The sequence below is a fragment of the Mesoplodon bidens genome (genome assembly GCF_964165515.1).
Source record: "Mesoplodon bidens genome assembly, contig: HAP1_SCAFFOLD_879, whole genome shotgun sequence".
Taxonomy (NCBI): domain Eukaryota; kingdom Metazoa; phylum Chordata; class Mammalia; order Artiodactyla; family Ziphiidae; genus Mesoplodon; species Mesoplodon bidens.
In genome coordinates this window covers 41,439-54,413 of record NW_027671324.1, presented here as the reverse complement: position 1 = coordinate 54,413, position 12,975 = coordinate 41,439, and the positions used below count along the sequence as shown (strand labels likewise).

The 12,975-nt window shown below is 38.0% G+C and overlaps 1 protein-coding gene across 14 annotated transcripts in view; it reads right to left on the bottom strand.

The window, feature by feature from the left end:
• Positions 1-12,975, bottom strand: part of LOC308611572 (ankyrin repeat domain-containing protein 26-like) — a 105,143-nt gene that overhangs the window by 66,415 nt on the left and 25,753 nt on the right. For all 14 annotated transcript variants that reach the window (XR_014014965.1, XR_014014966.1, XR_014014967.1 and 11 more), the window contains 4 exons: positions 10,068-10,161; positions 7,927-8,025; positions 7,283-7,311; positions 7,118-7,190 (listed from right to left, as the gene is read on the bottom strand). Coding sequence is in view for 11 of the 14 variants with exons in the window: in XM_081260297.1 (XP_081116423.1) it covers positions 7,118-7,190; positions 7,283-7,311; positions 7,927-8,025; positions 10,068-10,161 (295 nt within the window). In the remaining 3 variants the exon portion in view is untranslated. The remainder of the gene's footprint in view (positions 1-7,117; positions 7,191-7,282; positions 7,312-7,926; positions 8,026-10,067; positions 10,162-12,975) is intronic.

Here is a 12,975-nt window from a genome sequence, read left to right as displayed (position 1 = left end):
CTAGGACTAGTGATTTTTTTTTTTTTTTTTTTTTTTTTTTTTTTTGCGTTATGCGGGCCTCTCACTGTTGTGGCCTCTCCCCTTGCGGAGCGCAGGCTCCGGACGCACAGGCTCAGCGGCCATGGCTCACGGGCCTAGCCGCTCCGCGGCATGTGGGATCCTCCCCGACCGGGGCATGAACCCGTGTCCCCTGCATCTGCAGGCGGACTCTCAACCTCTGCGCCACCAGGGAAGCCCCAGGACTAGTGATTTTGAACATCCTCTGCTAGGCTTTTGGTCATTTGTATATCGTCTTTGGAGAAATGTCTGTTGAAATCCTCCCTCCCCTATTTGGGTTGTTGTCTTCTGTGTTGTAAGAGATCATATATTCTAAAGAGAAGTCCTTTATCATATGGATCTTGGGTTTTTTTGGGTTTTTTTGGTTTTTTGGTGGTACGCAGGCCTCTCACTGTTCTGGCCTCTCCCGTTGCGGAGCACAGGCTCCGGACGCGCAGGCTCAGAGGCCATGGCTCATGGGCCCAGCTGCTCCGCGGCATGTGGGATCTTCCCGGACCAGGGCACGAACCCATGTCCCCTGCATCGGCAGGCGGACTCTCAACCAGTGTGCCACCAGGGAAGCCCAATCTTGTTTTTTTTTAATCCAGTGTGAAAATCTCTGTTGTTTGAGTAGGGTGTTTAGTTCCTTCATATTTAATATTTATGTAGTTGTTTTTACATCTGCCATTTGCTATTTGTTTTCTGTTTTTCTCATATCTAAAGAGATCCCTGTGTTCCTCTTCTTCTTTTCTGGCTGCACAGCATGGCTTGTGGGATCTTAGTTCCCCAACAGGAATTGAACCCGGGCCCTTGGCAGTGAGAGCACGGAGTTCTAACCACTGGACTAACAGGAAATTCCCTGTTCCTCCTATTGTGAGTTATGTCTTAGCAGTTGCTCTAGGGATGACAGTACGCATTTATCACTCTTAATCACAGGCTCCTTCAAAATAATACAAGTTTAATTCTGTCAAAATGTAGTAAATTTGTTGCTTTCTTACCTACTTCTTGGCCCTAAATAGCAGAAAGAAGAGGAGAGATGACCTAGAGAACCTCAGTCTCTCCACTGGGAATTGGAATAGCCTCTAATTTTAGCCACAGAAGGTTTTTCTCGACTGTATATGTTGGGATTTTGCAAAAATCCTGTTCTGATGAACCTCCAGATGAGATTGGTGGGAGGAGTGAGTGGTGTGGCTCTTACTCCTTAGCTGCCCAGAATGACTGTCGTCTCTGAAGGGGTTATAGGGAAGTCGTGTCCATATCCCCCTCGCCAACCCCCCACCACCCCTGTACCTCCTCCTTTTAGTTTAGTGTATATTAGCAGGTTGGGCTAGAGGAATCAGCTGCTATGCGGTTGATTTTTTTTTTAACCCTTTCCCTTATTTGCCTTTTACTCCTCCCCTTAATCTAAAAGCTCTGTTTAATGCAACTGGAAATCTTTATCCTCCTCCCTCCCCCTTCCTTTATATATTGAGGCTTTGGGGTAGGAGAAAAGTGCACAACCCACCACCCCCCTTCCCCTCTGCATTAAAATTCCTTATTTACCCCTTTTCCCCTTCACATTTCGTCCCACTCCTTTTCTGGAAAAAAGGAGCCTTTTCCTCTCTGTGACCCTAAGAGCATACTGCACAAGGGAAATCGCCCCCATCCAGATGTGGCTCCACTCTTCATTTCTCTTGTCTTCTGCTGCTCTTTTCCTGGTGCTCTTTTTGTCGGTGGGGTGTGGGTAATAGAACAGCCATGGGCTTTGGGGGACCTTTAACTGTTTGTTTTTTCCTTTTCACTTATATAAACACAGAACGTTCAATTTCAGAGAACCAAAAATCCCACCTTCCCACCAAACACTATTAAGGGGCATGTCTTCTGCTCCATACCCTTTCTGTTTTTCTTTCTCTCTTGTTAATGCTTTTAAAAACAAATGAGTTTTTTTATATAAATAAAGTTTTTAAAGTGTGAAAAAAAAAACAAACACAAAAGAATTAAGAAAATGGTCATAGGAACATACATATTGATAATTACCTTAAATGTGAATGGATTAAATGCTCCAACCAAAAGACACAGGCTTGCTGAATGGATACAAACACAAGACCCATATATATGCTGTCTACAAGAGCCCCACTTCAGACCTACGGACACATACAGACTGAAAGTGAGGGGATGGAAAAAGATATTCCATGCAAATGGAAATCAAAAGAAAGTTGGAGTAGCAATACTCATATCAGATAAAATAGACTTTAAAATAAAGAATGTTACGAAAGACAAGGAAGGACACTACATAATGGTCAAGGGATCAATCCAAGAAGAATATATAACAATTATAAATATATATGCACCCAACATAGGACCACCTCAATATATAAGGCAACGGCTAACAGCTGTAAAAGAGGAAATCAACAGTAACACAATAATAGTGGGGGACTTTAACACCTCACTTGCACCAATGGACAGATCATCCAAAATGTAAATAAATAAGGAAACAGAAGCTTGAAATGACACAATAGGCCAGATAGATTTAATTGATATTCATAGGACATTCCATCCAAAAACAGCAGATTACACTTTCTTCTCAAGTGCGCACAGAACATTCTCCAGGATAAATCACATCTTGGGTCACAAACCAAGCCTCAGTAAATTTAAGAAAATTGAAATCATATCAAGCATCTTTTCTGACCACAACACTATGAGATTAGAAATGAATTACAGTGGAAAAACATAAAATACACAAACACATGGAGGCTAAACAGTAAATTACTAAATAACCAAGAGATCACTGAAGAAATCCAAGAGGAAATCAAAAAATACCTAGAGACAAATGACAATGAAAACACAACAATCCAAAACCTATGGGATGCAGCAAAAGCAGTCTTAAGAGGGAAGTTTATAGCTATACAAGCCTACCTCAAGAAACAAGAAAAATCTCAAATAAATAAAATAACTTTATACCTAAAGGAACTAGAGAAAGAAGAACAAACAAAACCCAAAGTTAGCAGAAGGAAAGAAAACATAAAGATCAGAGCAGAAATAAATGAAATAGACACAAAGAAAACAATAGCAAAGATCAATAAAACTAAAAGCTGGTTCTTTGAGGAGATAAACAAAATTGATAAACCATTAGCCAGACTCATCAAGAAAAAGAGGGGGAGGACTCAAATCAATAAAATTAGAAACGAAAAAGGAGAAGTTACAACAGACACCGCAGAAAGACAAAGCATCTTAAGAGACTACTACAAGCAACTCTAGGCCAATAAAATGGACAACCTGGAAGAAATGGACAAATTCTTAGAAAGGTATAACCTTCCAAGACTGAACCAGGAGAAACAGAAAATATGAACAGACCAATCACAAGTAATGAAATTGAAGCTGTGATGAAAAATCTTCCAACAAACAAAAGTCCAGGAGCAGATGGCTTCACAGGCGAATTTTATCAAACATTTAGAGGAGAGCTAACACCCATCCTTCTCAAACTCTTCCAAAAAATTGCAGAGGAAGGAGCACTCCCAAACACATTTTACGAGGCCACCATCACCCTGATACCAAAACCAGACAAAGAAACGGCAAAAAAAGAAAATTACAGACCAATATCACTGATGAAGATAGATGCAAAAATCCTCAGCAAAATACTAGCAAACAGAATCCAACAATGCATTAAAAGGATCATACACCATGATCAACTGGGATTTATCCCAGGGATGCAAGGATTCTTCAGTATACACAAATCAATCAATGTGATACACCATATTAACAAATTGAAGAATAAAAACCATATGATCATCTCAATAGATGCAGAAAAAGCTTTCAACAAAATTCAACACCAATTTATGATAAAAACTCTCCAGAAAGTGGGCATAGAGGGAACGTACCTCAACATAATAAAGGTCATATATTACAAACCCACAGCAAACATCATTCTCAATGGTGAAAAACTGAAAGCATTTCCTCTAAGATCAGGAACAAGACAAGAATGTCCACTCTCACCACTATTATTCAACATAGCTTTGGAAGTCCTAGCCTCAGCAATCAGAGAAGAAAAAGAAATAAAAGGAATATAAATTGCAAAAGAAGAAGTAAAACTGTCACTGTTTGCAGATGACATGATACCATACATAGAGAATCCTAAAGATGCCACCAGAAAACTACTAGAGCTAATCAAAGAATTTGGTAAAGTTGCAGGATACAAAATTAATGCACCGAAATCTCTTGCATTCCTATACACTAATGATGAAAAATATGAAAGAGAAATTAAGGAAACACTCTCATTTACCATTGCAACAAAAAGAATAAAATACCTAGGAATAAACCTACCTAGGGAGACAAAAGATCTGTATGCAGAAAAGTATAAGACACTGATGAAAGAAATTAAAGATGATACCAACAGATGGAGAGATAAACCATGTTCTTGGATTGGAAGAATCAATATTGTGAAAATGACTATACTACCCAAAGCAATGTACAGATTCAATGCAATACCTATCAAATTACCAATGGCATTTTTTACAGAACTAGAACAAAAAATCTTACAATTTGTATGGAGACAAAAAAGACCCGGAATACCCAAAGCAGTCTTGAGGGAAAAAAACGCAGCTGGAGGAATCAGACTCCCTGACGTCAGGCTATATTACAAAGCTACAGTAATCAAGACAATATGGTACTGGCAGAAAAACAGAAACATAGATCAATGGAACAAGATAGAAAGCCCAGAGGGAAACCCACACACCTATGCTCAACTAATCTATGACAAAGGAGGCAAGGATATACAATGGAGAAAAGACAGTCTCTTCAATAAGTGGTGCTGGGAAAACTGGACAGATACATGGAAAGAATGATATTAGAACACTCCCTAACACCATACACAAAATTAAACTCAAAATGGATTAGAGACCTAAATGTAAGACTGGACACTATAAATCTCTTAGAGGAAAACATAGGAAGAACACTCTTTGACATTAATCATAGCAAGATCTTTTTTGATCCACCTCCTAGAGTAATGTAAATAAAAACAAAAATAAACAAATGGGATCTAGTGAAACTTCAAAACTTTTGCACAAGAAAGGAAACCATAAACAAGATAAAAAGACAACCCTCAGAATGGGAGAAAATATTTGCAAACAAATCAACGGAGAAAGGATTAATCTCCAAAATATATAATCAGCTCATGCAGCTCAATATTAAAAAAACAAACAACCCAATCCAAAAATGGGCAGAAGACCTAGATAGACAGTTCTCCAAAGAAGACATACAGATGGCCAAGAAGCACATGAAAAGCTGTTCAACATCACTAATTATTAGAGAAATACAAATCAAAACTAGAATGAGGTATCACCTCACACCAGTTAGAATGGGCTTCATCAGAAAATGTACAAACAACAAAGGCTGGATAGGGTATGGAAAAAAGAGAAACCTCTTGCACTGATGGTGGGAATGTAACTGATACAGCCACTATGGAGAACAGTATGGAGGTTCCTTAAAAAACTAAAAATAGGATTACCATATGATCCAGCAGTCCCACTACTGGGCATATACCCAGAGAAAACCATAATTCAAAAAGACACATGCACCCCAATGTTCATTGCAGCACTATTTAACGTAGGCAGGTCATGGAAGCAACCTAAATGCCCATCAACAGACGAAGGGATAAAGAAGATGGGGTACATATATACAATGGAATATTACTCAACCATAAAAAGGAATGAAATTGGGTCATTTGTTCAGACGTGGATGGATCTAGAGACTGTCATACAGAGTGAAGTAAGTCAGGAAGAGAAAAACAAATATCGTATATTAACGCATATATGTGGAACCTATAAAAATGGTACAGGTGAACTGGTTGGCAGGCCAGAAATTGAGGCACAGTTGTAGAGAACAAACGTATGGACACCAAGGGGGGAAAACCGCAGGGGGTTGGGGACGGTGGTTGGATGAATTGGGCAATTGGGAATGACATGTATACACTGATGTGTATAAAATTGATGACTAATAAGAACCTGCTGTATATATATGAAAAAAAAGACAAATCAAAGAAAAAAGCAAGAAATGTAAAAGTGAAAGTTTAAAGCCTGTTTCATCACAAGCGTCCCTTTATCATTTCACATCCATGAGCTCTGTAAATGGTTTAAAAGTGGTTCTCAAGTGTCACCTGAGCATCCCTGGAGTCCCAAGACTCAACCGTTCAAGGGGTCCAAGAGGTCAAAACTATTTCACAATAACAGTAAACGTTATTTTCATTCTCATTGTGTTTTAAGTGTACAGAGGCGATTTCCAGAGACAAGATATGTGATAACATCATACTTCTAATGGCTAATAGAATGTATGACTGTGTGTGCTTGTATTTTAAATTTTTCAGTTTTATTTTCCAATACAGTAAACATCAGTAGATACAACCTACTTAAACAAAAGTTCCTTGGAATTCTCAATAATTTTTAAAAGTATAAAAGGATCCTATATCTGGATCATAAAAAAATAACAAACAAATAAATAAAAGGATGTTAAAGCCAAAACCTTTCAGAATTACTGTTTTGAAAGATTGTGTCTATCAAATCATCATTAAGGTATGATTACTTTCCCCCACTTTTAATAATCAAAGACCACACACACACACACACACACACACAGAGTCTGCTAATCAAAACATCTGGTTGGCTTAAGCTCATCCGTGTAACACCACTAAAATGAAATAATTAAAGTTGAACTACAATTGCCATGTTAGCAAGAGAAGCTTTACTCTAGGTTAAGGTCAGAATTCAAATAAGCATTTTATAAAACTGGAAAAATCTTAGAATCTAATAATTTACATCTGAGAATCCCTAAGAAGTATAGAGATTCCAAACTGAGAACTTTAGGGTATTGAAACATACACAGAAACATCTGAGTTAAAGCTTACATTTTAAAAATATTTTTTTCTTATGCTTGTAAATATCTTTTTTTCAAAACATGGATACCAACAATAACATGTGCCTTATTTATGTCAAATCCTTCAATTAAACTTGCAAAAACAAAAGAAAAAAGAATTAGGAATATGAAGGCTGTGAGTGTTTCAAATATTTTAGTGTACCTCTTTCCAGAGTGAAATTTGCACTGCAAAATTTACCTGATCTGGCTGTTTGTAAATCCTTCATTCCTACTGCTTTATTAGGAACAGAATCTTTCACTCCAACTGCAGGCTGAATGGGTTTTGAAACAAGTTGATTAATAAATAATGTACATTTGATACAATCTGTAGTTAATAATTGAAGACAAAAGTATAAGTTTTTACCTTCAAGTGAGGATATTTTTCAGGAGAATCTAAAAGGCAAAAGGGACATAGAATCAATTACACGTAACTATGAAAGCCAACTATATATTCATGCAGTTAGTACTGAGCAGAATCCTCATGCTTGGCCTTGGCAGTGAATATTTTAGGTTTTGGTGTTTTGTTTCTTGGGGAAGTTAGGACTGCAACAAGACAGACATATGAATCCACTATAGATACTGAAGAAAAAATAGGAGTACAGGTTTAACAAAACATGCAGTTAAGATTTCAAAAGTAAGATTATGTTCCAAAAGCCTTTAAAATATATAAAAATGCACATGTACCCATGTGAACATGCTGATTGATGAGGAGAAAAGTGATCTTTAATCAGAGCAACAAATCATGACCCCGAGAAGGTAAATGTGAAAGCTGATGGTAAAATGCAGCAGCACATCTTGAATGCAATACAGCAGCATCATTTACACCATTATACTACAAGTATTTATCATGTTCTTCAATTTGTCCTGTAATTTAGGAAGTGCACAGTTGGGATGACAGTTCAGTTGAATGTATAATTCATTTCTCATCAGAGAAAGTGTTATGAACTGATCAGCTTGGATATACACTTGTAGAATTATAGTTCATAAAAATATTCATTTTTTACATACCCATGTGGGCTACTGGTATGCCTACATTTCTTGGATCCTCTAGTTTAGTCATCTTAAAGTTTCTCGATCCACTCATGCAAGAAGGTATATAAGGCACATCTAAGAAATAACGTATTATAAGTTTTCAACATCGAAGTACGATTATCAAAAAGGAAAAAGTAAATTTTACTGCCACAGAATTATTAGATATTAAAAATCTTTCATATTTCAAAATCAGTGTAGTATTTACTGAAAATAACAATTTTAGCATTTAGGGAATGAACCCTATTAATTTCTTTTGTTTCCAAAATTAGTTTGGTTCAATATATCATGCTAATGTTTAAAAGGATTTTTGTGAAACAATTATCAGCAAAAAATTAGCTATCTTAGGGACTCCCCTGGCAGTCCAGTGGTGAAGACCCCATGCTTCTACTGCAGGGGGCACGGGTTCAATCCCTGGTCGGGGAAATTAAGATCCCACATGCCAAGTCAAGCAGCCAAAAAAAAAAACAAACAAACAAACCTATCTTAAAAAAAAAAAAAAACAGCCAATGCTTCCATATTCAAATTAATCTCACTTGAATAACACATACCAACACAACATATATCTTTGATGCCTGATAGTTACAAGGAGGAGCTGGGGTTTACCTCAATTCTAGCACCCACTCCTGCTTCCAGTATTCTCTGGAGCAGCAATGACCTAACCTTGTTTCAGTGTAAATACACTGAAGTCATCTAACGAGAGTTCTCTCAAGTTTCCTCATCACCTCCACAATCACCTCCCTAACACCCTTCTTTCCCCCCTCTTTCCTTTCACTATATTCTTTCCTCTTCAAAGGTAGTCTCTGGATCTGTGGTCTTAATTCTCCCCCTTTGACATTCTTTTTATGGATCATCCCCACCACTTCTTTTTTCCTCTTTGCTTAGCAGTGGCACCTTACCTCTATAAGTTCTACTTCAACGCTTTGCTACCCTCTGGCTATAAACACACTCAGAAAGAAAAACAAAATAATGCTTTTCCTTGATCCTGTTCTGTCTTGAACTATCCAGTGGCTCCTCTTCCAGATTTCTCTCAATGCAAGCCTACACCCTTGCTACTCTGAGAGCTTGTCAGAAATGCACAATCCCATACCTGCTGCTCAGCATGTGCACTTTTCACAAGGTCCCCAGGGGACTAATGAAAATTTGAGAGACTCTGATCTATCAGTCTGTTTCTACATTCCCACAGTAAGAGTGGGAAAGCTTTGCTGTTCGTCTCTGACAAGTTTCGGTGCTGGAAGCTCACTTCAAATTTGTCTCACGTTTCAAATACTCTTCGCTTCCCTTTTCTAAAGACCTATTTTACTTTGCCCCCGTCCTCCACAGACCCCTGCTTCCTTTTCCTTCATTTACTCCCTGTAACCTCTGCCTCTCTCATTCTTTAGTCCTTCTTTCCTCTTCCTCATTTCCCGACTTTCCTTAGGTTGTAGAGTACCTTGAAACGGAACTAATAATTTAGCTCCTGAAAGGGGACTCTCAATTTAATCTGTGGCTGACACCAGATAAGATACACAGCTTCCCTCCTTTTCTCGTCTTTTTCCTCACTATGCATTTGACAGGTGATTTTCTTTTTTTTTTTTTTTACATCAACAGTGTTATGTTTTTAATAGTTTTCAGAATATAAGCTGCATAGCTTTTTAGAATAAAAAATGATATAACTTCAGGTACATGCTTTAGAACACTTGGTTCAACAACAAGCAAACTGTGTCTTTGAGGACCACCTCAAAAGGGTGGCACACTTCACAGTGTAACTTGGTAACAGACATGGAGATAGATGATTATATCATGGCATGTTGTCTACAAAAGAACATCTGGACACTCAGAGCTTAAATAGAACACAGCACACAGTTAAGTATTCAAGCACTGCTTTTTGGCCAAATAAAAACTGCCTAAAAACTGCTGATGGATTTTTGACAAGACAAAAAGACGTAGCTGCTTAGTTCTTCTGATACAGCACTTCTTTTCCAGAATGAGACAGGCTCAGTTCAACTTGAAATCAGTGTGAGGAATGATTCTTCCTCTTAACCGACAGGTGATTTTCTTCGGCTGTTAGAATATATCAGAATTCCCATTTTAAACCAACATGCTGTCAAATGACTTTTTCATAAAAATATAGTTCTTACCTTCTACTTGTCCATTTAATATATTTTTTCCTCTTTGACCTGCAGCTCCAGATAAATGATCAGCATACTTCTCTGGAAGACTCTCAGAGATACTCTGTTAAAATTGATATTAATAATGAGTTGCATAAAGCTTTCCTAATCCCCTTCTAATAGCTGAAAATACCCTACTTTTTAAAATTTTCCTACTTTACAAGCAATTAGATTTAAAAATAAGAGAAGCATGCATTGAAAACCCAAACATTGAAATAGAAAACTTCATATACACTCTCTAGATCAAGTCTATCTTTTATCCTCATTTGGCTACTGACTCTGTAAACTGAGCATGGAAAGCCAGAGGAATTATTTTCACAGACAAAAAATGTGCCTGACTTACAGGCACATTTCAGCAAAGAATTACCTTCAAAACACCTAACTCTACTTTGCATTCCTTGGCAAAAGAAGAGAGTATTTTTAAAAAATATGTGTTTAAATAAATGCTTTAATAAGTACACTTGCTATAAATTTAAAATATTTCTAAAGACAGAAATTTTTTAGTATTAAAATAATATACTTGGCATGAAAAGAAACCATGAAGTATGTCATGTTGAGCATAAACAGAACACTGTAGAAGCTGCTTCATTTAGGTAAACAAGGGCTTATAAGAATCTGTTATTTGATAAAATTTTTATTGATAGGAAAAATAGTTGAATAAAATAGCGAAGTAGTAAGAAAAACTTTTATGTTTAAATAATAGCAGAAAATTTAAATATAGTTATGCAACTCTTCAAAAAAGTACAGCAAGCTTTAATAAGGGAAGAATAAAAACTTTTATTTAGTAATCATCTAAATGTGCCAAGCTTTTCTTATGCACATTTTATTTTCTACATACAACAACGATAAAAGTGATTGTAAGGACAGTTACCCCACTTCCTGTTTCCTGGTCCTTCCAAGATGCGAGAGTGTAATGACGAACAGATGGGATCCGCTGCTCTCTCTGTCCAGAACGTCCCTCCCCTGGACCCTCACGTGACTGGCTCCTTCCCATTCTCCCCTTGGTAGCTTTTCTCACATGCAGATCTTTTCTGACTACCTAAATTCCACGCCCACCCCCATCCCCATCCTAACTACAAACTCGCTCAATGTTGTCTGACGTAACATTCTCCATGTTCTTTGCCTCTCACTGTTGTGGCCTCTCCCGTTGAGGAGCACAGGCTCCGGACGCGCAGGCTTAGCGGCCATGGCTCACGGGTGCAGCCGCTCCGCGGTACGTGGGATCTTCCCGGACCGGGGCACGAACCTGTGTCCCCTGCATCGGCAGGTGGACTCTCAACCACTGCGCCACCAGGGAAGCCCTCTCCATTTTCTTTACATGAAGGACTTAACAGTGACTTATAAAGGATTCCTGTTTGGTTCCCACCACTACAGCCTAACCCCTCAATTGGTACAGTCAGTGTCTAACTGCCCAGTACATAGTTGGTATTCAATAACAGGAATTTATTTAAGACCAAAACATTTAAAATGTCGAGAGGACCTCAAGTACCAAAGCACTTGATACCTATAGGAGATCTCTGATAACAGTCTATAGAAACTTAACATACCCCAAGCTAGAAATCCACATGCCCGTTCTAATTTTCCTATTCTTAACACTACTGTCATTTTATTGTCCTTCAGGTTTTAAAAAAGTGCCCCAGCATTTAGTGAGTCACTAATTGCCACTGTGATCATTTTTTTAATTAGTTTCTGCTTTATAACAAAAGTGAATCAGTCATACATATACATCTGTTCCCACATCCCTTCCCTCATGCATCTCCCTCCCTCCCACCCTCCCCATCCCACCCGTCCAGGCGGTCACAAAGCACCGAGCTGATCTCCCTGTGCTCTGCGGCTGCTTCCCACTATCTATCTACCTTACGTTTGGTAGTGTATATATGTCCATTCACTGTGATCATTTTTGTCTTACATTTCTATAGCACCCTTTACAGTTTACAAGGTGTGTTCACAGCTCTTACCACATCTGTTCCCTACACATACCTGAGAAGTGGGTACCAGTACCATTTTTACGAAGGAGGTCACTGACACTCAACCAGGGTAGACATGTCTTTCCGAGATCCCACAGCCAGTGACAGAACCAGGATGCTACCATGTCTTTTGACTTTAAACACAGTGCTGTATCACTGCAGCAGCTGCCTATATCTTACAGATCAGGCCCTTCTTATCTCTTTCCATAGCTGTCACCTTACAACAGCTCATCATTACTTTATATTTACGTTACTTCAAGTATGGCTGCCATTAAGGTACTCAACACACACTAGTTTATCCAAAATGGTGTGTACTTATTAAAACATCGCTAAACCTAACTGTTGTTATTATAACGCCACATACTTATTATTCCCCATTCTTTTGCTTCTCTTGAAACGTTCCTTGCAGATCTATTTGGAAATCCAAATGTAATAATACTTTCAAGTCTCAGGCACTATCTTTTTCAGGTCTAAGTGGTAAAAAACTACATTTCAACCTGTTTCTCTCTGAACCTCACTAGGAGTTTTACACATCCATATGTACCAAAGAAACATACATTTGCTTGGGAGACTGGGACTGACAGATACACCCTACTATATATAAAATAGATCAATAATAAGGACCTACTGTATAGCACAGAGAACTCTACTGAATACTCTGTAATGGCCTATATGGGGAAGGAATCGAAAAAAGAGTGGATATATGTATAACTGATTCACTCTGCTGTATATCAGAAACTAACACAACATTGTAAATCAACTATACTCCAACAAAAATTTTTTAAAAAAAGAGAAGAAAAAAGAAACATACATTTGGCCATGGGCCGACCTGGAATAATACTTCAGTTTTTAGATAAATTTAACTTCAGAACCCAAACTGATTCCTTATGGCTTCTAAGCCTTGGTTTTTG